Genomic DNA, 25,613 nt, shown 5'->3' with positions numbered 1-25,613 from the left:
CATAGATCTGATATTCATTAGCTCTCCCCACATGTATAAAAGGCGGAACATAGATACAACTCTGAGCAAGGTGGAACACGAGAAGGAGCAGAACTTCTGGGCGAAGGCGACCTACTGGAGCAGAACGACCGACGCAGGGACGAGAGCAGTTTGTTGTCTCCAAAGAAGCGTGAAGGATACGCAGAGAAAGGCAAACCGCAAACAAGAAGACTGCATTGTGTTTCAAGGACGCCAGCGCCCCTCCCGGGTGAACGACAGAGTTGGGTAGGCGAGGCTAAGCCAATGGTTTTAACCTTGACTCGTGAATAAAAACCGCCAAAACAACAAAGGACTGCACACAGACTGCCAAGCAACACGAAAAACTGGTGTGTGTTAAGGAAAGATTGGAGTTGCAACAGTATATCTCACAATTGAAGGCTGCACAAGTGTGGATGAGACACGAAGGAAAGCAGACCTGTGGTGAACTTTAAATTACTGATAACTATGAAGCCAGTGATACAGAGTAGCAGAGTGGTCCGGCGAAAGGAAGTAGCCCACTCGAAAGTTTCAGTGAAAGGTGAAAGGCTTTGTTACAAAGCAACAAAGTGAATTAACTCTAAAATGCATAATGGTCAAGATTAACCCCGTAAAAGGGGAAGTGAAAAGGTGAATGTTGAACTTTTGTGCTTATGATACTGAACTACCCAGACCAAGAGACACTGGGGTAAATAACACAAGAGGCAGAGCTGATGGGAAAGTCGCAGTGGTACTGCGGAGGACTATAGTAAAAACCTCACACATTCAAAAGTCTTCGACACCAGGAAAAGGTCAGAGCCCGACTGAGGCTGACCGGAAGTGTGATAATTTAGCGGAAGGGAACCCCTAAAGATTATGAAGTAAGCTTGGGGAAGGGAACCCCTGCAAGTGCTGTGATTGGGAGGTCCAAGTCCGAATGAGGGAGACATGTGTGAACTTTTGTTGCTTTGAGAGGTCCGAGCCTGACTGAGGGAGACCTTCATGAACCTTTGTTACTTTTGAGAGGTCCGAGCTCGACAGAGGGAGACCTACGTGAACTTTTTGTTGAACTGTGAAAGAACTTGTGGAATGCTGGAAAAGTGACTTTAACGTGGACGGCCAGGCAGACCTCGATCCATGTTTTGAATTGCCTTTATTTTGAGAACCTGAGCCAGAGTGTGTCATCCTGTCTACAGGGACTGCCTTACTCCATGCTGTCCTTCATAGGGAGGATAGCTGACGCTGCCATTTTGTTCCTTTATGTGATAACACTGATTTTTCTTTGCATACACATTTCCCTTCACACACTTTTTGTATAAGAGTTAGGGCAGGCATTAGGTTTTCTTAGTATAGGCCATTTTGATTTGACAGAGACTGACTAGGGCTGTGTTTTCGTTATTACTACTCCCATCATAGCTGTAGGGCAAAACAGGAATTTTTCTGTAAACTGAGGGTAAATGCACCAACTTAACAACCAATTTTCGGGCGTAATTAGCGTGGCGCTATTAGCGCATGCTAATTTCACCAAAAATGCCCCATTGGGTCCAATGAACCCAATGGGGAATGGGAAATACCCATTACTGCCCAACCAATAGCGCCGGGTGGCGGTAACGCTATTAGCACAGGTGGTAGCCCGGCAATAATACCGCTGGGATACCGCACAACGTGTGATGAGGCCCATTGTGTCAATATTGTTTACTTTATTGTGTTATATATTGTCTGTATATGTTTGTTGTTTAGTGTGAGGGCCAGTTATCACATGCTAGAGAATGTTCCCTTAGCTGTTAGACTAGGCAGGGAATTCCTCTGTAGAGTAGGGCAAGCAAGGTATTTTCTTTATATAATTACCTTAATTAAATGGCATATTTTGAGAAACCTGCAAGCAGTTGTCCGCCTTGCATTACTGACCCCTCACATAGTGCCCACACAGCACTGCTGAGTGGAAATTTACAGATTTAGCGTGGTCCTTGTCCGCTCAGGCCCTACTATGTCTACGCCTCTGGCTCCCAGCCCGAAACTTGGATAGCGGGGGGATTCCTGCAACTGTTCTTCAGATTACCATTGGAACCAAGACTTCCACGAAGAAGTGCAGCCCGCTGATGACCTGAGGACGACTCCTGCAGCTGATCAGCATCAACCCCAGTGATGCCTCAGTGAAGCCCTGCTTCTCTGCCTGATCTCAAGAAGGCCTTAGTTGGTGCTTCGACCCTTGAGCCATTGGGAACAAACAGTCTTGACCCCTGCTCAAGGATATATACCGGCTGAGCCTTCGTAAGTGGGTCTGGACCAGCTGGTGGACTCATCAGCTCGCTCCTGGGCTACCTTGCTGCAGTTGTCATCATTCCGAGCAGAGCCATGGATCTTTGCATATCTTCAGCTTGTGCCACAAGTCACCTACAGATTCCGGATCACCTGCAGTGGTCTCTGGGAGAATCTGAGTCAGGGGAGTAAGTTAACATACCTGTTTCTGCCCCCTCCCTGTTCTCTATAGGGTTACATTGGATGCAAGGTGCTGGTCCTAACTCACTCTGACCTAACCTTTGGTGGTGGAACCTGGGTTAAGGATCCTTCCATAGGCCTTACCTAGCGTGCTTGATTGAGTACTTGCTGCCTAAATGTTATCACACTTTTTGTATAACTTTGGAATTTTGCTGTAATTACCACCACGGTCCACTACATCTTTTCTAAACAAACTTAACTGAAGAAGCTATATTTTGGAACATATGACTTTTGGGCACAAAGCCCTATCCATAACAGGGTTGGACTTATTAAGATTGATGCAAGATGTTCTTGTGTCGGTACTGAAGAGTTCTGCCTATTTTTCCTTGCATCTGACTACTCGCCTGTATTGCATTGGTAATTCATTCATATGCAATTCTATTCTCCTAATGTTGAATGCGTATATGTGTTATGTATACTTTTGTGTGGCAATACTTACTTGTGATTTTTATATGCTCAGTGTGTAAATAAAGGCCTAACAAATAACTGTATTTTTTATATACTTGCTGTCTAACTTTAATTTATGGTGTTGATCTGTATGGACTCATTGTAGCACTAGACCACTCGCACAACTTTCCTGAGACTAAGCCTTGACTGCTCAACTACCTTACCTTGATTGGGTTCTGGATAACCTATTAGTATCTTCCCAGTTTACCATAGATATGGTTGCCTCCCAAAATCTTTCCACCAGGGTTGATTTTTGGAAATCCATCTTAACATGGATGTGCAATCTTCCATATGAGTAAAATGCACATAATTCACAAATGTAAGTAGAAGTGCAACTTACACAAAGGTTCAATGACATTTTAAATAAGTTACTCTTGTATTTCCTTTTGTCGTTCAGGTACATTTTACTCATATGTGAATTGCTCATGTAAAGTGGATTAAGTGCTGCTTTTCTTTGTGAATTGCCCCCATAGGATTTTATTATTGACTCACTTTGTCTGTCTGCTGTTTGGTTCTTCAACCGTGGGGCCTCCTTTATAGTCTGCTATGAGCTATTGTGCATAAATTACTAGTACAACATTCTAAAGTTATTTATCCACGGAAAAGTCCAATTACTTGCGTCTTACTACCACAAGTGCTGTCTATTGATCTAATGTAACATTGATCTAATATGACATCTGAGATTAATCATCCTACTTTCTTCCTGTTCATTAAGAAATTCCAGAGACCCATACCCGTCTGATCACATCTCTGAACCTGAAGCTACTGAGGGCATCCGTTGACACTTCAGAAACTCTAAACCCCAGCATTTACGTGGGGCTTCGTCTTTCCAAAGAGCACAACCTCGAGAAAGAGAAAGAGTACCTGCAGAGACTCAAGTTATCCTTCCAGCCGGCTACAAGCAGGTATGGCCACTGTTATTTGTTGAGGGTGTGTGTGTTTTATGGGTGTGTATTGTAGACAGTGTTGCCATCACATATAGTATGTTAGTACATAATGCTGGTTTTAGCAGACATGATATGATGCGTTGCTTACACACTGAGAGTCTCCTACTTGGCTTCAGATAGTCAGAAGTAGGGTTGCCAGATGAGTCGATCTCATGAAGAATGCCCTTCTTCCCTCCAGGGCTTTGCTTTTACCTTAGTTTTATATCAGTCTATTTTATTCAATTGAAGTGATCCAACACTAGAACTCCCAGCAGGAAACTGACTGAGAAGTGAAAGCCCAGTGCTGCGTCATAGGGCCCCTCCTGACATTGAGTCACCTGGCAACCCTACTGAGTCAGAAGTTCTCTCATGCAATAATTGAAAACCGGAAACCATTGCGAAACCTCATTGAATGGAGACAAAGGCATATTACTAAATGGCATCAACAACACATGTAAACATATATTCAAATCCTAATTAAACATATATTCAAATCCTAATTATGTCAAATGAGTGTGCCGAGGAGACCATTAACAAATTGGATTATTTTCAAGATTGCAAAATTCAGCAAAAGCCGCGCCTTCTCCAGTGTACAATCTCAATCCGCCAGACAACTTTCAGCAATAGGATGGAGCTCTCAGGATATTGCATGGAAAAACATGTAGATATTGCGTTGAGAGTTCCCATCATAGTATAATTGGTCATTACGGATGGAACACATTGTCTGTCCATGGTGTAAAGGATAAGCGGACCAGGGGGGGACCCGGCCCAATCCAGTGAGGAAGGAAGGGAACAACCCTGCATGGGCAAACTCCACAGGGTTGAAGGTGACAGGGAGCAGTAACCGTGCCCCGAAGGGTGGCAGTGTGGCAAAGCTGGCTACCAGGTGAAGGTGGAGCGGCACCGCCACAGAAGGAACAGCGGAACACAGCGAGGCAGCGTGGACACATAGGTGAAGGAGGAGCATCCCCCCCCAGTAAAGGAACAGCCAGCTTGGCTCCCACCCAGTGAACAAGAGTGGAACCAACGTCAGGGTGAGGAAAGGACCCGTCATCCTGGCCTGTGGTACCGGTATGCAGCAGAGGGCCAGCGGGGGTATTCTCAGTGCCCTGGCAGAAGAAGGAGAGAGGAGCCCACAGACCCAGGGTCTAGTGGAGGTTTGGCGGTGCAACGGAAGCAGAGGCGCGGGAGAAACCTGATGAAAACGGACGGTCCTAATACCAACACACAAGTAAGAGAGGGGACACGGCGGGGCGGAGGAGAGGAGGGGTGGAGGGAACACACAGCGCATGACATATCGGAAGGGGAGCACAGTACCAGACATTGAGGATTCCAGCAGGGGGGCCACCAGCAATTAGTGGCCCGGGAAGTGGTAAAACTTCTGGAGCAAGAGGTGGGGGGAGCGGTGCAAGCCCCCATCTGCCCCCCCCAAGCGACCACCCAGATAACTGGGTGGGCACAAGAAAGGAGGAGCTTCGGTGAACTAAGGGAGCCGGGCCTGAAGCGAGCCTCCAACAGCAGCGACTTCCCCCAGATAAAGGGCCTGTGAGGATATTGAGCCCTCCACAAGATATTGGGGGCAACTAAGGACCGAGTAAAGACCCCCCAACACAGAGCAGAAACTCATCCCAACCTGAAAAGCTACAACAACTAAACAGGCACCAGTGCAGAAGGCCCAAAGGGACAAGGAGGCAGGAATACAGGTGCGCTAAGTAGGGACAAGGGTCATCCAGGCCATCAGCAGCAGGCATCCATGGAGAGGTAGGCAAGTACTGTCGCAGATATATCAAAGAAGGCTGATGGCGGACCCAGAGCCCGGGCTAACAGACTAGTCCAAGGGGTGACGGAGGGGAGAAGTTGCAGCTTCCCCAGGAATCTGGGGCAGGTCTGGGCCCAGGCCCCATCTACTAACCCCCATGAAGGACCCCCTACCAAGGACACAGGAATCAGGACAATTACGGCCCCCAATAGAGCAATGTGGGTAGGAGGACCAGGATAAGGCCCACACACATTAAACGTTAGTTTGACCCAGTGGGCCACACAGGAATAGCCAGCCAAGCAGCCCAGTGAACAGCAAGGCCTAACAAAAGAGGGGCAGTCCACAGTCAAAGAGCCTTTGAAGTCATCCAAAGTAAAGGGCAGACCGCCAAAAGTGCCCCCGCCAATGGGGGAAACACTAGGTACCGTCTCCACATTGTGGCCCACATTGGAATCATCAAGGGACGTGAGAAAGGGCAATCTAGAGCGCGCAGCAGAGAGGAAGGACCCTGATGTGAAGGAGACCTCAGCACCAATGACGAGACATGACTTCCGGGGGGAGGGGGGAATGCAGACACTCTAGGAGTCGTTAGCCAAGACATTCGAGGACCAATTCCAGCTAATGCGCTCCCACTTAAATTCAGTGCTAGTGGAAATGAAACGGGAGATAGGCCAGCTGGGAGAACGTACGGACCTACTGGAGTGGGGTCTACAGGAGGTAGATAAAGAGACCACAATGAACAGGGCGACCATAGAACGCCTGAATATAGCAACGCAAAACATGGAGCTGCAACTGGAGGATATGGAGAACAGGTCCCGGAGAATCAACATTAGAATTAAGCTCCTGCTGGAATTGGTGCACAACAGGGACCTGAAAGAGATGATACAAGGGATCTTTGTGGACCTACTAGGAGAGCCAGCCCTAGAAGTAATAGAACTAGACCGTATCCATAGGGTGGGCCGCCAAAACAAAGGCGCCAATGCGAGGCCCCGGGATGTCCTGGTGCCCTTCGCCAGCTACGGCCAAAAATAAGCAGTCCTACGGGCGGCAAGGACCACGGAACCAGTGATGTATAACGGGTTACAGATCAAACTGTACCCCGTTATAACTGTAGACTTGGCAAACAGCACCCTAGTCAAGCGTCGCCACACGGGCCCAATCGTCAAGGAACTAGCTAGGAGAAGCATAAAATATAAATGGACTTTTCCCTTTGGGCTAGTATTTGAGTAGGAAGGTGTGCAAAAGAGGGTGACTACCCCGCAGGAAGCGGCAGACTTGCTGCGTCTGGACATTGAAGGAAACCATTTGGGGGAGGTGCCCTCAGAGCAGGAAGACAGAACAAGGCTCAGACCATGGGAGTGGTCGATAGCGGGGGAAAGACGCAGAAGGAGGGTGGCACTGAGAGGCCTGCACCCGAAGGGAAGAGACGAGGAATCAGGCCTACAAGCCAAAGCGAGCTAACTTGGGGGGTGGGGGGAAGGGGGTGCAGAGTGGATTGATAGAAACAATGGGTGTGGTGGACACACAGAACGGCTAAAAGGGGCATCGGGAACTAGGTGTTATGCGTGCAGGGTTTCGTACCAGGCTACGCACACTTCGTGCAACCAGGAAACGAGTACTTCAAAACCCGGCTTTCCGAGGCGGCTGGAGGTTGCCATGGAAGTTAGGCAATACGTTGCTAGGGAGACGCAGCGTACGTGCTGGGTCACGGCGCTGATCATGTGTTCCTGGTTATTTAACCCTGCCTCCCTGCTTGTTCGGTGCTTCTGATCAAGCATTGTTTTTTGGAGCTTTTTCGTTCTTGACCTTGTTTCCTGATTCCCTGGTTTCTTGACTCCCTGCTTTTGAACCCGACCTTGAATTTTGGATCTTCCTTGTCTGTTACGGTACTTCGGTGATATCCTGGTTTTTTCGACCTTCGCCTTCTGTCCCTGGATTTGAAATTGCCTACTCCTTGGTCTGTACTGCCTGTGTGGTTCCGACCCGTTTTTTTTAAAGGATTGCGTTACTAGGTGACTTCTTGTACTTCTTTGTACTGCAACGGCAACGTGGGAAGCGTTAGCCACCCAGCGACACAGCCTCCGCTGCGCCGTGGGACAGCCTCCGCTGCAACGTGGGAGGCGTTAGCCATTCAACGACACAGCCTCCGCTGCGCCGTGGGACAGCATCTGCTGCAATGTGGGAGGCGTTAGCCGTCCAGCGACACAGCCTCCGCTGCGCCGGGGGACCGCCTCTGTTGCAACGTGGGAGCGCTTTCCATCCAGCGACACAGCCTCCGCTGCTCCGTGGGACAGCATCGGCTGCTCCGCGGGAGTGGTAACTTTCTGTTGATACATTTCGTGTAAACCATACGGAGTTTGGTTTCCTCGTTTATCTAGTCTTTGTCAGTGTCTACGTGTGCAACAATATTGGAATCTCTGGTAAGAAGTTATTGTACAGTTAAAGTATTGTTGGCAGCCTTGTACTTAAGGGGTAGTAACCAGAAGGGTGGTTTGTTTTGCAGTATTTACTACGAAATACGACCCATGCTCAGAGATCAGCTCTTCCCTTGCTCAGGCTAGTGGGAAAGGAGTGTTAGTAACTGCTTGAAGCCTAAAAGTATACTTGGATACTAATTGTGCTTCCTTCCTTCTACAGCTACTTGGGTCTCGACGGGAATTCCATACATCTTTCAATTAATTGATCCCTCTGTATGTGTGATTGGTACCATTCAGAGGGGTACATTGGTGGGAAGAATTCATCTTCTACACTACGGGGTCAACCAGTGAAGAGGAATTCTGACACTAGGGAGTAGAACATTTTGGAACCAGTAAGGGTGGTAGTGCCTGCAGGGCGGGGAATGAGGAGGGGGAGGGAAGATGGAGGTGGGAATATCCCGAAGTTGGGGCTTGTCATACGAGGGGAGGAGGAGGGCAGGAGGAAGGGGAAGGAAGTAGTTAGATATGGAGGGACCATAGTCAAAAGAAAAGTGAGGATCCAGGAAGGGAAGCAACCACACAACATAGAGGCCTAAGTGACAGGGCCCAAGGCTGGGGGAACACCGAGAACACTAATGGAGGGAAAAGAAATAGGACTGGACCAGGAGAAGGGGATGTAAGGGAGGCACTAAAGAACAACCCCATCGGCATTGTACATTCAAGAGGGTTACCCATAATATGAGAGGATTCAACGCCCCTCTCAAAAGAAAAAACTAGAGAGATTCACGAGAGCAACAAAACCAGATGTCCTAGCTCTGCAGGAAACCCACCTGTTGAAAAAGGATCAGGGGCGACTCAAACTCAGAGGCTTCTCCCAAATATTGCTTGTGTCAGGCCTGACTAAATCAAGAAGAGTATCATTAGCAATTAAAACTAGCTTGGGCTTTAGAGTTTCGGAGATACAAAGAGACAAGGGAGGAAGATATATAATGGTCAAGGGGGGACATAAGGGAAGGGACTACACCCTGGTGTCGGTTTATGCACCGAACACGGGGCAGGAACGCTTTTTGAGTATGCTCTTGGAAATACTTGAGGGCTTTGCGAAGGGACGCATCAATCTGATGGGAGACTTCAACTTGTCATGGCAGAAGGGACTGGATAGGACCTCCCAAGGGGGCTTGGGCGGAGGAGTGGTGGCATCTCCCGACTACAGGAAAGATTAAATAATGCAGGAGGGTAAAGGTTCGTATGGCGGCCGGTGAAGGGGGAAGAGGAAGGAATGTACATTCCTATCCAGGGTCCATATATCGCAGTTGAGAATTGACTACATATGGATGTCGGCAAACCTTCTGCAGAGAGTAGAGGAGATGGAGGTGGGTCCATTGGGGATAGCTGACCACAAGATAGTGACGATGAAAATGAATCTTCAGGGACGAACATCAGGGCTTTGGAAAAAGGGGGGAGCTGCACAGAGACCTAGTGATACGAGATGCATTGGGGGATAATATTAAGATGTACTTCAAAGTAAATAAAAGGTTGGATACGAGCAGTAGTATACAATGGGATTCATTCAAAGCTTCCATGAGGGGAGAGCTGATAACTGCAAAGGCTCATAGCAAGAAACAGATGAGGGCTCTAGAGACCCAATTGGAAAGAGAGGTAGAGGAGGCAAGATTTAAGGTAGATAATACCCCCACAAAGGCAATAATTGAAGAATGCAGACGAGCAGTAGGACAGTTGGAAGTCCTTAGAAATAAGAAGGCAGAAGGAGCACTGCTATTCGTTAGACAGAAATACTACGCTAAAGCTAACAAGGCCCAAACACAATCATGGCAATAAAAGATGAAAAGGGAGAACGCCACACCAGCACGGAAGAAATCCAGGACTGTCTAGCCAGGTACTACGTGTCCCTCTACGTGTTACAAAACCCACAGTCCAAGTTGCAAATAGAATACTTGGAGCAAATACAGCTCCCCAAAATAGACCCCAGGACACAAGAGCTGTTCGGAAGGGAAATAACGCAGGAGGAGGTTAGCAGAACTATAGCAAAGTTGCCCCTAAATACGGGCCAAGGACCAGATGACTATACGGCAGCCTTCTATAAAATATATGCACCACTACTAGTCCCCCACCTGATTTTGTTATATAATACCTTTAAAGCAACGGGCGGCACCCTTATACCAAAACCCAACATGGACTCCACGGAATGCTCATCATACAGGCCCATGGCTCTTATAAACATAGATGCTAAAATATATAATAAGATACTGGCAAAAAGACTAGAGGGCTACCACCCGTCATTGATCGTCAGGATCAAGCAGGATTTGTTCTAGGTCTAGGCAGACAGACGGCAGACAATATCAGAAGGATGGCACACTTGGTAGAGAAGGTCTACAAAACAGCTACACCAGCGGTGCTTCTGGCACTGGATGCGGAGAAGGCATTCGACCAGATGGAATGGTCCTTTCTGTTTAGAGTAATGGAGAAAATGGGCTTGGGAAGGGACTTTCTGAAGGTGGTGCAAGCCAATTACAAGACCCCAGTAACGAGACTTCAATTAACGGCTCCATGTCACGTCCGATACGCCTAGGTAGGGGGACCAAGCAGAGGATGCCCGCTCTCCCCACTGCTGTACACAATCTACCTAGAGCCATTACTGCAGCTCATACGGGAAGCAGAGAAAATCCAGGACATCTTATTTGGGGGTAGGCAACACAAGGTTGCAGTGTTCGCGGACGACATGCTCCTCGCTCTCACCAAGCCCAAAGAATCACTAGAGGCATGTAGGGACCAGTTGGGCAGATTCGGGGAGGTATCGAGGTTAAAGATCAATTTCAAAAAGTCAGAATTGCTAAATCTAACGGTGGGACAAGAGGATATTACGGAACTCAAGGCGGTGTCAACTTACCTATGGAGCCCAGGGGGAATTAAATACTTGGGGGTTACTCTCACACCGATGTTGGGGAGGTGGTATGAAGCAAACTACCTGCCTATATTAATAGCAATAAAGAAGGACTTTCGAAAGTGGAGGAATCTCAGGGTATCCTGGCTGGGAAGGATGGAAGCAGTGAAAACGTTTACACATCCCGGATTGCTGTCCCTTTTTCAGGCGATCCTGCTGACTATACTACTACCCTTTTTTTAGGGAACTAGGAAAAGTGACCAGGGATTTTGTTTGGGAAGGGAAAAGGCCACGGATTAGCCACCACCTGCTCAAGGCCCCAAGAAGGGAAGGGGGGCTTGCCCTCCCTAATTTCTAACTTTACTACAAAGGAGCCCAATTGCGGGTGATAATAGAATGGTTCTCAGGGATTGGGGAGAAACAATGGGCTAAGATGGATAGAGCAGTATCCCAACATGACCCTGGGGAGGTCTTGTGGTTACCTAAGCATCTTAGGCCGGCACACCTATATAAGAGTGCTATAACCAAAGTTTTGCCGAACACCTGGGACAAAGTGGTGAAGAAACAAGGAATTAGGACCGTCCCGTCCCCATTCACACCGCACGTTCCCAGAATGTAAACAAGCATTTGGAGTAGGAGAAGGGGAGAGACACAGGTACTTCCAAATATGTCATTGGATAATGAATGGAGAAATTTGGGAGGCAGCTATGAGGCAGGTCACCCCATTCGAAAGATTCTTATTGACCCAGGATAGATCAAAGGCCCTCATTTCAAACCTATACAGAATATTGGAGGATGCTTCCCCCCAAGCGAGTTGGCCATATATGAGGCACTGGGAGCTTACCCCCCGAGCTAGTTCGCCATATATGTGGCGCTGGGAGCAGACACTGGGACAGGAAGTTGGAAGGGAACAGTGGGAAAAACTCTGGAGACGGATACCCAAAATAGCGAGGGCTTCACAACTCCGAGAGGCCTGGTACAAAATATTGTATAGTTGGCACTACATACCCTCCCGCCTACATGCCATATACCCGGATGTTCCAGGAGAGTGCTCGAGAGTGTGAATAGAAGGGACGGCAGCACACATATGGTGGGAATGTCCCAAGATCAAGCCATTCTGGCAGGAGGCATTGCAGACACAAGCTCAGGCGTTCGTGAAGAAGCAGGTAGAAGCCCACAGCTGGTCATGTTGGGCATGAAAGAGGCAGGGGCAAAGGAAGAAAATAGGGGCAGGGAAAAGGCAAGGGTGGTCCTGACACTTGCAGCAATGACTCTCATCACTCACAAATGGAGGGGGCCAATCCTCCAAATGATACATGAGTGGCTACTTAAACTATGGGAGTTGGTGGTGCAATGAACACTACCCTGCATACATTTGCAACTGACAGGGGTGAGATATTGGCTTTCCTGAAAGAAGATTTCACGGTGCAATGGTGCCCCCAAAGGCTTAAACTCCTGGACCTAAGTTAAAGGAACTGCAATGGCGGAAACACGACAAAAGGAGGAGACAGTCGATCCTTCCGGAGGGATAGGGGGGAGGATAATTAACAAGTTTAATATGTTGTAAAATCAATAAAGTAAATTTTTTTTTTTTAAAAAAAGAAAATGTTCTCAGTTCATCAATAGCAACAATAATTGTCTTGGTCAGGATGATTTGCCTCACCTGAGGAGTTCTAAAGAAATATAACTTCTTTACAGCAGCTTTACACAGTTCTTTCTTCAGAACCACAAGCAACTGTGAGAAACCTGAGGGTATCCTCACTCCTACTTCCCCCAGATCCTCTTCCCATCTGGCCAGGGAAAGGCCATAGCTTTTGGATCCTGACACTGGTGTTGGAGAAGCGAGGGAGGGTCACCTGGCTGGAGGGTCCTTGGAGATTGGTAATGAGATGCCCGCAGGCGAGACACAGTATTCCAAATTTCCCTTTCAGGGAGAACCCTGTATGTCAGAGGTAGTTATGCGGTATTGCTATCCCTGTCCCACTAACCAGGAAATACCCAGAGAGATTCCCACTCTAGATGCACCAGAAAGAGGGTGAAGAAGAGAAGGGGCAAGGGTGAGACATGCTATCCCTCTTCCCCTATTGAAAACCAACCCAACCATCCCCCAGCCTCTAGGGACCTTTGTAAAAGATAAGATCTCCCTACCTTGTCCCACATCTTTTCTCTGACAGTACTGGGAAGAGGAAGGAGCAACTAGGAGTGGTGAACACTAGTAGCTCAGCTCACCACTCTAGTACTGAGACGAGGACTAGGCAACTAGGATTAGTGAACACCAGTAACTCCTTTCACCACTCTTGTACTGGGACGAAGAAGATGCCTGCAGAGTACTGTGAAGGTCCGGCATGTCCCTCTAACTATGGTCAGGCATGTCCAATTAGAAACTCACACCTGCAACCTGTCAAGGGATGGCATGTGTATAAGAGGAGACTAAAGGAGCAACAAAGAGACCAACAGGGAGGCCTGTGTGGCGGTGACCAGCAGGGGACCCTTTCCCCTGAGGAGGAAGCCGTGGTGGGACCTAAGAGGAAGTCAGGACACCGGCAGAAGTACCAGAAAACCTGTGGAGCCAAGAACGAGGTAGGCGTTAGACTGCCACAGGTGTGGGAGCTTCATGATCGGGAGAAAGCAGCTGGAGCTGCTGGAAAAGGAAGAGAGAAGAAAGGACAATGCCCGTGTCCAGTGCAGAGCAATGGAGCTGCTGGCGTGTGCTGGGAAGCACCCGGAGTGCGATCAGGGCTTGCAGAGACCAGCCTACCAGCCTGCGAAGCAGAAAAGAAGCGGCTGAGTCACCGGAGAGGAACGCTGAGGACCAGTGAGTGCAGGGGAATGGCACTCGAAACTGGGGGCTCCTAAGGGCTACGCGTGAGTAACAAACTGCCAAAGGAAGCAAAATTGATTACCGAGCTCAGTGAAACTTGAAGCAAAGTTAAATGAACCATATTGAATACCAAACAAAATTAAACTTGAAGCAAAGTTAAATAAAGCATATTGAATGCCAAACTGAATGAAAACTTGTAGCAAAGCTAAATCACGCACATTGAATACCGAGTTGAGTGAAACGTTTTGGGCAAAGCTGTTAGCTGATGAAGGTCAAAAGCGAAAGCGCTCATTAGAAAACAACCTACGGAAAGAGCACAAGTGTAAAAGAGTGCGACAGAAAGGTGGGAAATTAATAAGATCACCACAAAGTGAACTATATGAATGGAGGACAGTGTGGCAAGGCCAAAGATTGGCATAAGACATGCAGCACATTATGGCAAAGCCAACAAGCTGATCAGGAGAAGCCAGGAGAGTGTAATGCTTCACATAAAGCCAGGAGGCCGAAAAAGAGAAGCTAAGTGGTTGTGAATTGGGACACAGGGAAAATGCAGAAGAACCTGTGTGAGCTGAATAGCCAAGGGTTTCTGGTTGCACGACCTGTGTTTGGTGGATTGTGTGGTCTGACAACTGCGGCTATACCAGGGAGCCCTAAATTGTTAAAACCAAAGACATTGCGAAACACACTAAGGAGAACTGTAGGTGAACTGTTGATGCTATCCAGATGGAGGGTCAAGTTGACCTGGAGTTGTTTTGAACTTTGAAAACCGAATACAAGTACAAGTTGCTACGTTGAAGTCTTGGGGAAGGGGACCCTGAGACTTGATGATTTGTAGAAGCTGTCTTGAGGACAGAGCCGCAAGACCCTTTTCTTTTGAACTGTGTTGCCTTGAACTTGGGGAAGGGAACCGCAAGGATTGTGTGGAACTGTATTGCTTTGAACTTGAGAAAGGTAATCTTGAGACTTTTGTGGAACTTTCTTGAAATTGGGGAGCTGAAGACAAAGCGAAGAGCTGGAAAAAGTTCAGAACTTTGTGTTAATCACCATTTCTTTTATTATTGACATCCTACACATTTAGTTGTGAGGACCACGATAGATTTTGGACACAGAAAGACTTTTAAGTTGAACTCTTTACTCAGACTTTCCTTAGTTTCATTCAAGTAGGGAAATCCCACATTCTCCAGCATGGGGTCTGGCATGGATTCACATGGTCATGAATATTCCCCGTCGTCAGGCTGGGAATCCTCGGTAAAGAAAAAAATCAGTATCAGTTTCATTTCTGATCTGTCTTTCATAGTAGTAACCAATCACTGGTCTCTGGGTCATACTGCCCCAAGCCAATGCCTGCCCTCTCCCTAAGCCCCGCCCCTGGCAGCCATCCTCAGATTTTTACCGCACGTTCAAGTGTTGGTAGTCCTCATGCTATAGCTCTCAAGCTTTTTGTTGCGTTTTGCGATTTTTCAAAGAGATTTTTCTCATTTTCCAGTTAAATCGAGCCTCAAGCTGCATCGTTTCTACTTCCGATCAACGGGGACCCGTTTCAAAATTTTCTACGCCCCTAAAGGGTGAAGTTTTCATCGAGTTACGCTTCTTGGAGGATTTCAGAAGTTTCTGAGGCCTACCTCGTGGACATGGCTGAGGAAAAGGGAAGCTCGATACCCGGATCCAAGCTGTTCAGGAACTGCCCTGGATGCAAGTTGCAGAATGTGTTCAAGGAGGACGAGCATTCGAGATGCCTCTACTGCCTCCACGAAGACTAAACGCACATGGAGAAGGACTGTGCGTTTTGCATGTTGGAACCGGACTATGAGGGATCGTCGGACCCGTCTCGCCTACTGGCTGGAAGGCAAGAGCCCGTCAGGTGAGAAGAAGTCCGAGCGGTCTTCTAAGTCCTGTGAGGGCACCCCGGCGACGGGGGCCCAACAGAAGGCAAAGCACTGCAAGTCCGTGGGCACCGGGAGCGCCGAATGGTCGGGCTCCTCGGCTGCCAGGCAGGGCGCATCCTCACCGGCGCCATCAACCACGAGCCAACGCTCTGGCTCGGGGAAGAGGGAATCCGAGAACCCGGCTAAGCTTCTGGAGAGGCCCACGTGGAGCTCGAAGGAACCAGCCGAAGGGGAGCGAGGCGGTGACCCCCACCCCTAAGGTGAAGGCCGCAGGCACGCACAAGGTGGTGAAGGCCTTGATTCACCCGGCTAAGGCCTCTATCAAGGAAGTCGCTACAGCCCTGGCACAGCCTGTGGAGGCTACCCCAGTGGAGGCGACCTCGGGCCCAGAGTTTCCCTGCCACCACGGAGGGAATCCTCTTTTCAGCCCATCGAGAAGACCCCCGTGAAGACCCCGGTGGAAAAAGAGGGGGGGGGCGGACACAGACACAGCCTCCGATGAGGAGCTGGTTGAAGTCTTGGAGGGCCTCAACAGGAACATTGAGGAGGCCCGGTCCCACGGGAAGGATCCCGACGAGGAGGACGACGAGAGCGAGGGTGGCGTCGACGAGATTCCAATGGAGGAACCATCGCGCCCATCGCAGCCTGAGCCGCAGGACAATTCGGCGGCCATTTTGATGGCAATCCAATCCTTATGTACGGAGATAAGGACGAGATTGCCTCTACCCTCGACGGATGACCCAGAGCTGGGCCTGTCGGGAAGCCCTCCAAACAAGAGGAGGAGGATTAATCCGGCCCCGCCTTTTCAGCCCTCACGGCCCTCTCAGCCTTTATCCCCGTCCCCTGTCCCTGGGGATGACACAGGAACAGATACGGCCATGACGGGGACGGATGACGACGGTGGTGATGACGGGACGGATCTCCCAACACCGATTCCTCGGGCCTCCCTGCCCGACGAAATTGGCTCCTTCCACGCCATGATTGCCAGGGCATTCAAGCTTTTCCAGATCTGCCCCGAAGAGCAGAAGAAGGAAGGCTTCCTCTACCAATGGCGCGAGGCCAAGAGGAAGACGGTCCTCGCGGTGCTGCTGCTAGATGACATCTGGGACGAGGGACTTGCGCTTCTGAAGAACCCGTCCACGACGCCCTCCAAGAGGGACCGGTACGAGAAGAAGTACCGGGTCCCCGACGCCGCCCCTTGTGCCTGAGGGCACAGCCGACCCTGGATTCGGTCGTCTCGACAATGGCCAAGAAGAAAGCAGGGGGTGGGGGGGCATCGGCTTCATCTTCAACTTCCCCACCGGACGGCGAGGGAAAGAAACTGGACGCCATGGGACAGCGAGTCATCTCGTCGGCGGTGACGACGCTTAAGGCGGCCAACGCCCTAGCAATTGTGGCCCGCTAAGACAGGATATTGTGGTACAAGATCGCCCCCCTGTTGGATTTCCTACCGGATGACAAGAGGGCAGAGGCCCTGGCGATCCTACAGGAAGGTGAGGTGGCATCAAACCACGCCATAACAGTAGCCACGGACATTGCCAACACCGGTTTCCGCCAGTTGGGCAACAGCGTTTGCCTTAGACGGCGGGGGTGGCTCAAGGTGACGGATTTCCGCCAAGACGTGCAAGCCAAGGTTTTGGACATGCCCTTCGACGGGAACAATCTGTTTGGAAAGACAGTGGATGAGTCACTGCAGGCCATCAAGACCGACACAGAGACGGCTCGTGATTTGGGAGTTCTGCAGCAACAGCGGCTGCCCTTTCGGTACTCCGGAGGCAAGCAAGGTGCCTCCAAAGGATTTGGCGGCGGCTCCTCAACGTACCGTCAGGCGGCCCGCTCCTCGTCGCATGAAGCTTACAGGGGACGAGGCAAGTCAGGTTGATCTCGCCGTCGTCGCCAGGGAGGCCAAGGCAGCAAGGCCGCTTCCAAGCAAGACTGAATCGGCCGTTGCGTCGGGCCCCCACCGAAGCACCTGGTGGGCGGCCGGCTGACGAAGTTCGTCAGCGTGTCGGAGTCCATCTCCACCGACCGTTGGGTGCTGGATGCCCTGGCCCACAGGCACACTCTGGAATTTCTAAAGAAGTGCCCCCGAATTCCTCCCGTGGCCAGGGAGGAAAACCACGTCCCTCAACTGCTGTTAGAGGTAAGGGCGATGCTCAAGAAAGGAGCCATCGAGCTCGTCCCAAAGAGGCTCCGGGGCTCCAGAGTATACTCAAGATACTTCCTCGTCAGAAAGGAGACAGGAGGATGGCGTCCAATCCTGGATCTGCGTCGACTAAACAGATACATCAAGGCACAGAAGTTCCGGATGGTCACCCTCCAGCATGTGCTGGGCCAGCTGAAGGAAGGCGACTTCCTATCGTCGTTAGATTTGGAGGATGCGTACTTTCACATCCCCATACTAAACGGACACCAAATGTTTCTCAGGTTCGTGGTCCAGGGACGGCACTACCAGTTCAAGGCCCTCCCATTCGGATTGAAGTCGGCGCCCACAGTATTCACCTAGCGCCGGTGGCGGCGCGGCTGCGCCTGCAGGGGATACACGTCTATCCCTACCTAGACGATTGGCTCATCCGAGCAGGAACAAGGGAACGTCGAACACACAGCGAAGACCATCCGGCTGCTCACGGACCTGGGATTCTCCATCAACTTCCCCAAATCCCACCCGGGTGCGTCGCAGGTCGCACTGTTTCTGGGAACCAGGCTCGATACAGTAGCGCGATTGGCCTCGCTGTCGGAGGAAAGGACGAAGGCCATCCTGGGCAAGGTGCAGCGTCTGCTGGCCACGGAGGTGGCCAGGGTGAGGTCCATCAAGTCCCTTCTCGGGATGATGTCCTCATGCATCTACCTGGTGCGCCTGTGCAGACTTCGGATGCGCCCTCTACAGAAGTTCCTCGACGCCCATTGGATGCAAGCGACGGGCAGCTTCGAGGACAAGATCTCGCTCAACGAGGTATTCCGCCAAGCAATTCGGTGGTGGGGCACCCGCGCGCATCTCACGGCAGGCACAGACCTTCAGACCCCAGCACACCAGGTGACGGTGACGACGGATGCCTCCCTGGAGGGGTGGGGAGCGCACAGCACAGATCTTCACGCGAGAGGCCTCTGGCTCCCGGAGGAGAGGACGCTCCACATCAACATACTGGAGCTCCGAGCAGTGTTCTGGGCCCTCAGGTCGTTTCTCCCGTCCCTCAAGGGCAAGGTGGTGAGGATCTTCACCGACAACACCACCACAATGTTCTACATCCGGAAGCAGGGAGGAACAAGATCCCCAGCCCTGTCCAAGGAAGCCCAGGATCTGTGGCACTGGGCCGTTGCCCAGGGGATGTTTCTGGTACCCTTTCATCTGGCAGGGACAAACAACACAATCGCCGACTCGCTCAGCAGGGAGCTGCACTCGTGCCACGAGTGGGAACTGCGTCAGGATCAAGTGGATCTACTCTTTCAACGATGGGGCAAACCCCCGGTCGACCTGTTCGCGACGGCGACGAACTCCAAGTGCCAGAGGTTCGCCAGCAGGTTTCTCCAGCCGAGGAGCATGGGCAATGCTTTCTCGTTCCCTTGGGACGGCCTGTTCCTGTATGCATTCCCTCCGTTGCCGTTGCTACTGCAACCAGCTCAAGAGGTCCCGGTGCAGGATGATCCTCGTCGCACCGGCGTGGCCGAGGCAGATCTGGTTCCTGGACCTTCTGGACTGAATCCATGCCAGACCCATGCTGGAGAACAACAGTTACAGGTAAGTAACTTGATCCTTATAATAGGGCAAGTTAGGCCTTCTACCATCCTGACATTCACACAACATAAACTGTCTTTGTCAGGACCACTGTATAGCACTTCGTCAACTTCTACCTGGTTTACTTCCATGTCAGCCCTACTACCTCAGTTCACACCTGGTTTACTCCCATGCCTGGCCTGCTCCACGAAAGGTTTGCCATCCAGGTATACTCCACTGCCCAAACAGCATTTTAAAATACCAAGTGCTTTTGTGGTTAAGATCAACTGAAAAAAGGTTCACAATAGCTCCACAGTATTCATTATTTGCAGCTTCAAACTTTTAACAACTCTTCAGGGAAAACAAGATTCACGCTGGTGCTCTTTAATACTTCACTGCAAATAATGCTCCTCTCCTTCTGAATAACCTTTTCCAGAAGGGTAGCCTTTTTGCCACTCTTTTTTCCCCAGAGCACAAGTAACCAAATACTGACAAGGATAGAGTCTTATTCTGCTTCTCCTTTGGCTTTGGCAATGTGAGTTTATACCAGCTTTTGCTATAGGGTGTACAAAGTATGGGTAACATGTTTCACAATGTATGGACCTTTCATTAGCGCCCTTTTGCCTTTGGCAATATCTGTTGGATGTGAACTAACTTGATTGTAGTCTCTATTGGCTTGGGCAATGGTTCTATGCATTAGTTCTTAATAATATTGCCCTATTGGGTTGCAGGGTACTCCACAAACTCACACACTTAAAGTTACTGTTATTTTGGTTTTGTCAAATGCGGCTTTCTCTGCTTTTTAATAGTTTGGTATTCAAAATCACTTTTAGGACCGCTTTCACTCATACATGAGTGCTGCTTACTTGGTAAATTCCTGCCTTGAACACGCGAGCAGGTGCGCAGTGCTCTGGGATCATTACCAGCTTGTGAACTCACCGGGTAAGGCGTGCGTGTCGGTTCCCCTCGCTGCTCGCAGGGCGTTTGCTTCTGTAGTCCCGCGACCCAACAAACTACTACTCTTGTTCCGCCATCGCCCGCGCCGCCAGCAACAGGAGCTCCTCTTGCTCCTGGGGCCATCTGGTGCATGCAAGCCACCAGAGACAGCCTCCTGGGAAGGAGAGCTTCTCTTGCTTCCTCTTCCCGCTGCACAGCCTCTGCAAAACAGGTCCCCAGTGTGCAAGCATCCCTCTGGCACGCTTATGTGATCTCTGCACTTCAGGCTTCTGGAGACACAGACCCTCTCAGGATCGGCAACTGGTTTCTGCCCAACAGTAGTCCCGGCATCTTCTGCCTCCTCCAGCTTCTGCATCGGCTACCTGCATGAATCACACTGATTGTACTTCTTGCTCTTCCTTTTAATGGCCTGCACCTTAGGGGGCCTTTTAAGCCCTGCAGTCTTCTTCAGGTGTGGGTCATCTGACTTAACAATCTGACCACTCCTGCAGCATTGCACCTTTTTAGCCCTCTTCCTCATCCCTCTATTTAGGGAATTATAGGACTTGAAGTCCCTAATGGCAAAGTTAGATTTTCTTACTACTTCTGTTTTACAATAAGCCATTAGAAGGGTGGGGTTTCAGGGCAAGTTCAACAAGGTTAGTTTCCCATTCCTCCTGACCAGCTACCCCCCCTCCCATACCTCAACTATGTGATCCTACTGCAGAAAACCAAACCACCCCCAAGGTTGGGATCATAATGTGTCTGCCTTTCCCAGGCAACATGAGAAGTGTTCCAGGCCAGGTTTTCTGGGGGACTCATTGCTGACTCATCACATACCAGCAGTACAAATTGTTCATGGGCTAGGTCAAATGTAATTTCTGGCCACTGTTGAATTTTCACCCAATAGCTGTCAGATGGAGATGGATTTTGGTAATTTGCTTCTGGGACCCGGGTGATAATTTATAAAAACATATTTTGCCTTATGTCTAAAACCCTATCCTCAGCAATAAAGATTGTAACATTACATTCAAGGGTGTGGAATAAAGAAAAAAAATCTACTTGTCCAAGGGATAAGATGTTGGACAAATCTACTTGGCCCTGCAATTTGTGGCCTAAATGTATTAAATAAATATGGCACACAGACACAACATGCTATTTCATATTTGATAACTGTCAAATATACCAGACAGCTACATGAAATAAATAATACACAGTACGTTCAACTGTGACTAAAACTTGGTCTATCAAAGTGTGTGGCATTACAGTAGAAAATGAAAAACCGTCGGGCTCACCATGGGCAAAATAAATATATATTTGGCATGGCCAGTACTATTAAGCTATGCTGGGTAAAACAGAAAAAAATGTATGAAAACAAATACAAGTTTCCAGACTGCACTTTCGAGCACAACCATGCTGTATTTGGAGGATATTAGGTGGGTTTTTTCTCACTTCACTTTGATGGGTGTACAAGGGGTAAGTAAGAGACACATTGAGCGTTTAGTCAAATTGGTAGGTTTGATGCATTGTGCTAAAACAGAAAACGTGGTACCCTGGTCCTGCAGCTGTAAATAGTAGAATGATGGTGTCTACACAAAGATGAAAGAAGCTTTACATCAATTTCACTATTATGTCACAGTAGTTTAGCGTGACCACTATTTCAGATCATGTGCAATTAATTGAAAAACTAAGGTGGTGCATGAACCCTCCAAGCAAACAGCACATTTACATGTGCAAAAATATAATTGTCGGCTCCTGAATAATCTTCTTGCTGCCAATAAGCTTTGACAAGTCTAGACATCTTCTTTATGGTTTTATCACTCCGGACCAAACCTATGTTCATCCCACCTCATTCGCTTGCTAAGCTCAAGCCATTCCTCCCAGTATTAAAAACGCCCACACTAAAAGTAATTTACATTGACCAGAACTTTGCACTCATTCTTTCTCCAAAAACAGGCCTTTTCATGCTGCGGCTGACCAAGGAGCAAGTTTAGTCCTATGCATTTTAATGGACGAATGCAGTTACAACATCATTTTAACGTTAAAGAAGACTGATTTCAATTTTAAAAGATGGAGAACTTTGACAATTCTACTGTTGCACGTATGGACCAAAAGACGCAACAAGGATATTCAAGTTTATGCTTTTTATTTAAGGTGCCAGGCTGGTTGGGGTTTGTTAGTGTTCCCTAGCACTTGACAAGGACACTGTTCTTCTTTTCCTGAGTTAGTTTCCAGGGGACCTTTTACTTTCTTGGCTTCTCCTCCTCGTCATCTTTTCTGTCTCCTGGGCCATGGTCTCTACCATTCCATTCTCTGCCGCCTTTGAACACTTCCTCCTTTCTTTCTCCTGTCCTAGCCCTTGCCCTTTCCTGCCCTTCTTTCCCCATGGTCAGATCATTAGTCTTCACCTTCCCTGTCTTTCCCTCACCTGCCTTTTGTTGTACACTTCAATCTCCTTCCTTTTCTGTATTAATGGTCTCCAGTTTTCAGTCTACATGTTTACAATTAGTTTCTCCTATCTGCGTCTTACAATCAACCACTCTTCAACGGGCGTCAACATACCCAGTCCAGGTGCTACAATCTGTCCAGGAATCTTCCCCTACTCTCTGGGTCTTGAAGTCTGGTCCTCCACTCCAGGTTTTATTGTCAGCCCACTAACCTTCCTCTCTGCTCCAGCAATCTCTTTCCTCTTTAACGCACAAGTTGACCATACTCCCTACCACTCTGGCCATAGGACTAGCCCTTATATACTACTTGGACTGACTAGCTTCCCACTCATAGACCGGGAAGGGAGGGTGTATCACATGCCCACCCTGGGCATGCTCCATGCTGGGTTGCTATGTAGTCCTGAGTTTAAGGCGGAAGTCTTTAAATGGGGACGACGTCATCTGCGAACCCACTTCAGTTTCTGTTTGATGCTGGTTCGGAAGGAACTGCTGGTTTGTTCCCCATCTCAGTTTGGCGATTTTGCATTCTCTGAATTTTTTATTTTGGTGACAAGTATCGAACAGCTCAAGGTGTTGTGAGGTGTTGGAAATGAAAGCCGGATACAAAGTTGCCATGTTTTTGGGTAAATATTATTACTAACCTAAACGGGTTGGTAAAATGCCTCTCTGACTCCGCTCTAAGAGGAATTTCCCTACCTAAAAACAAAAACTAAGTATCTGTCTTTGCAAGGATGTCAGAAATTTAAACCATCCTTGTGTCCAAACTTTCTATCCTGACCCTCACACTACAAACTAAATAATAAAGTGAGAAGGGAAATGTATTTAACCTCTTGTAATTACAAAAAGTGTTCATAAATGAACATATAACAGTTCCAACACAAATGTTCTCCAAGGTAACCGCACCTTGGTTTCAGAGGGTGACTCCCTTTCCCTGGATTATTTAATGGGATGGCAATGTCTCTTAATCTAACAGTTCTTAGTGTCTTTCCTTGGTTTGCAACAATCCTGTTAGGTACAAAGCTGTTTAGTCTTGTAATTTCCTTCTTTAAAATGTTAATTCTTTGGTTAAGCAAACACTCTACTTTCTTGGGACTTCTCTGTAGGTTTGCAGTTGCCTGGCATACTCCCCTGCCAGGACTTCATATATACTTGTAGCTGCCTTGTTTACTCGCCTGCTAGGAATTCTTATTTCCGTACATGTGTAATTATTTCTCTTTACATTCACAATTGTATATCTCTTCCTCAATTTGGTCTATCTGGTTGTTTCAAAGTTCAATTTCAGTTTTCCTTATATCAGCATTCCATGCACTTATACATTCTTAGGGTTGACTTTGTATTCTCCCTTTTTGACTTGCAATCTTCTTATTGATTCTGCCAAAACTCCCCGGGGACCCCAACTCACTTTGGCTGACTCTACGCCTCTGTATAGCGACTTTGGTTCTGTTCCCGCTTACGTGGCATAGCTTTGCCGCTTGCCTTCCACTCTGGACTGCCATGACGTCTCCCTGGCTTCTCTCGCGGCTCCGCTCCTGCACACCTGCTTGCCTTCAGGTCCCGTGAGGGTAACGCTGCCTCCTCCAACTTTCGAACACCCAGGAATCGTCTTGTGGTTCCTGACAATTGTGCGGCCCAGTTTGCCCACGCAATAACACCATCACTCTATGCTGGCAAGCCCCTAGGCTCCACCACACCGGCTTGTGCCTCCAACTGCCACACGTCTCCAAGGGAGAAATGACATCTTCTCCCGAACAGCTGCTTCTAGGAGGATCAGACCTCTCACGCCAGCAACGTCCTTCAGACTTCTTCCCAAAATCCTCAATGGGCTTGACTCCAGTTGGGCAAAAAAAAGACCCTCTGGTGGGATACTGTAGTCTCTTCTGGCCTGTGGAACTCTGCTGATGTCCAGGGGTTCCCCTTCCTCCTGGAGGGAGTAGACTGGCTTCCTGGACATAGCCAGTGCTTTACAGCTCCGCCACAGGTAGTTGTGAGGCAAGGGTTCCCCCTTTCTTCTCTTGGCACAACATTACACAGACCTTCCTTCTCCGGCACAGGATTCCTGCAGCCAGGTCCTCCATGGACCTTTCTCACACTTCCTGAGTCTTTCCTCCTTTTTATATTTGCTCTGGCCAATAGGATTTGGGGAAGGACTATACTGCTGACAGTGGGATGCGATCATCATTACTCCTAGCCTCTTCCTCATCCCAGTGTTGTGGGGATTGTGGGAATAGTAGTCCCTTTCTGAGAATATTGTATAAATGTTTGCAATAGGTTTTAAAGGCAAACTAGGTTTGGAGGAAGAGTGTGTGGAGCTGGGAAAAATGCCTTTCATAATTTTGCAAGGCCAGTTAGTTGAGAGTTGGCCTTTGGGATCTGACCAAAGCTTTCCACTACTCTTCATGGGTGGAACAGCGAAGGCACCACAATGGGCCTTTAGATTATTGCAAGTGGGGGATACATCCTGATAGGGAAAAGGGGAATACCACGTCTCACCTGATGAAGTCAGGATATCTTCCTGGAGATTGACTCTTGCACGTAATCCTCCCTCATACAGAACCCCCTGGGTTAGGATCAGGCAGCAGCTGCCATCACCTGGCCACATCGAAGGAGGACACCACCGGGAAAACAGTGATGACTCCATCGGATTCATCAAAGTATGTACTAAGCAATTCTCAAGTGGGATGGGAGTTTGGAAAACAAGTTTTTCCTTTGTTTGGTGCAGTGCTGGTGTCCTTTACCTTCCTTATAATATAGGCTGCAGGGGATTGTCTCCCTTTTGCTGCTGGCAATTGTGAAGCAGACACACGTTCTGATCTCTCCAGTGTTCCTGGTAGTGTGGGAAGGAAACAGAGCTCTGATTGTATGTCCGT

The 25,613-nt window shown here is 48.9% G+C and overlaps 1 protein-coding gene across 8 annotated transcripts in view; it reads left to right on the top strand.

Moving 5' to 3' along the window:
• The window catches only part of TCN2 (transcobalamin 2), a 361,155-nt gene that overhangs the window by 112,497 nt on the left and 223,045 nt on the right, over positions 1-25,613 (top strand). For all 8 annotated transcript variants that reach the window (XM_069619162.1, XM_069619163.1, XM_069619159.1 and 5 more), the window contains exon 3: positions 3,656-3,845. In XM_069619162.1, coding sequence (XP_069475263.1) covers positions 3,656-3,845 — 190 coding nt within the window. The remainder of the gene's footprint in view (positions 1-3,655; positions 3,846-25,613) is intronic.

This window comes from Ambystoma mexicanum, chromosome 10, assembly GCF_040938575.1.
Source record: "Ambystoma mexicanum isolate Mex_15411 chromosome 10, UKY_AmexF1_1, whole genome shotgun sequence".
Lineage (NCBI taxonomy): Eukaryota > Metazoa > Chordata > Amphibia > Caudata > Ambystomatidae > Ambystoma > Ambystoma mexicanum.
The sequence above is the reverse complement of the archived record's forward strand: the minus strand, read 5'-3'. Positions and strand labels throughout refer to the sequence as shown.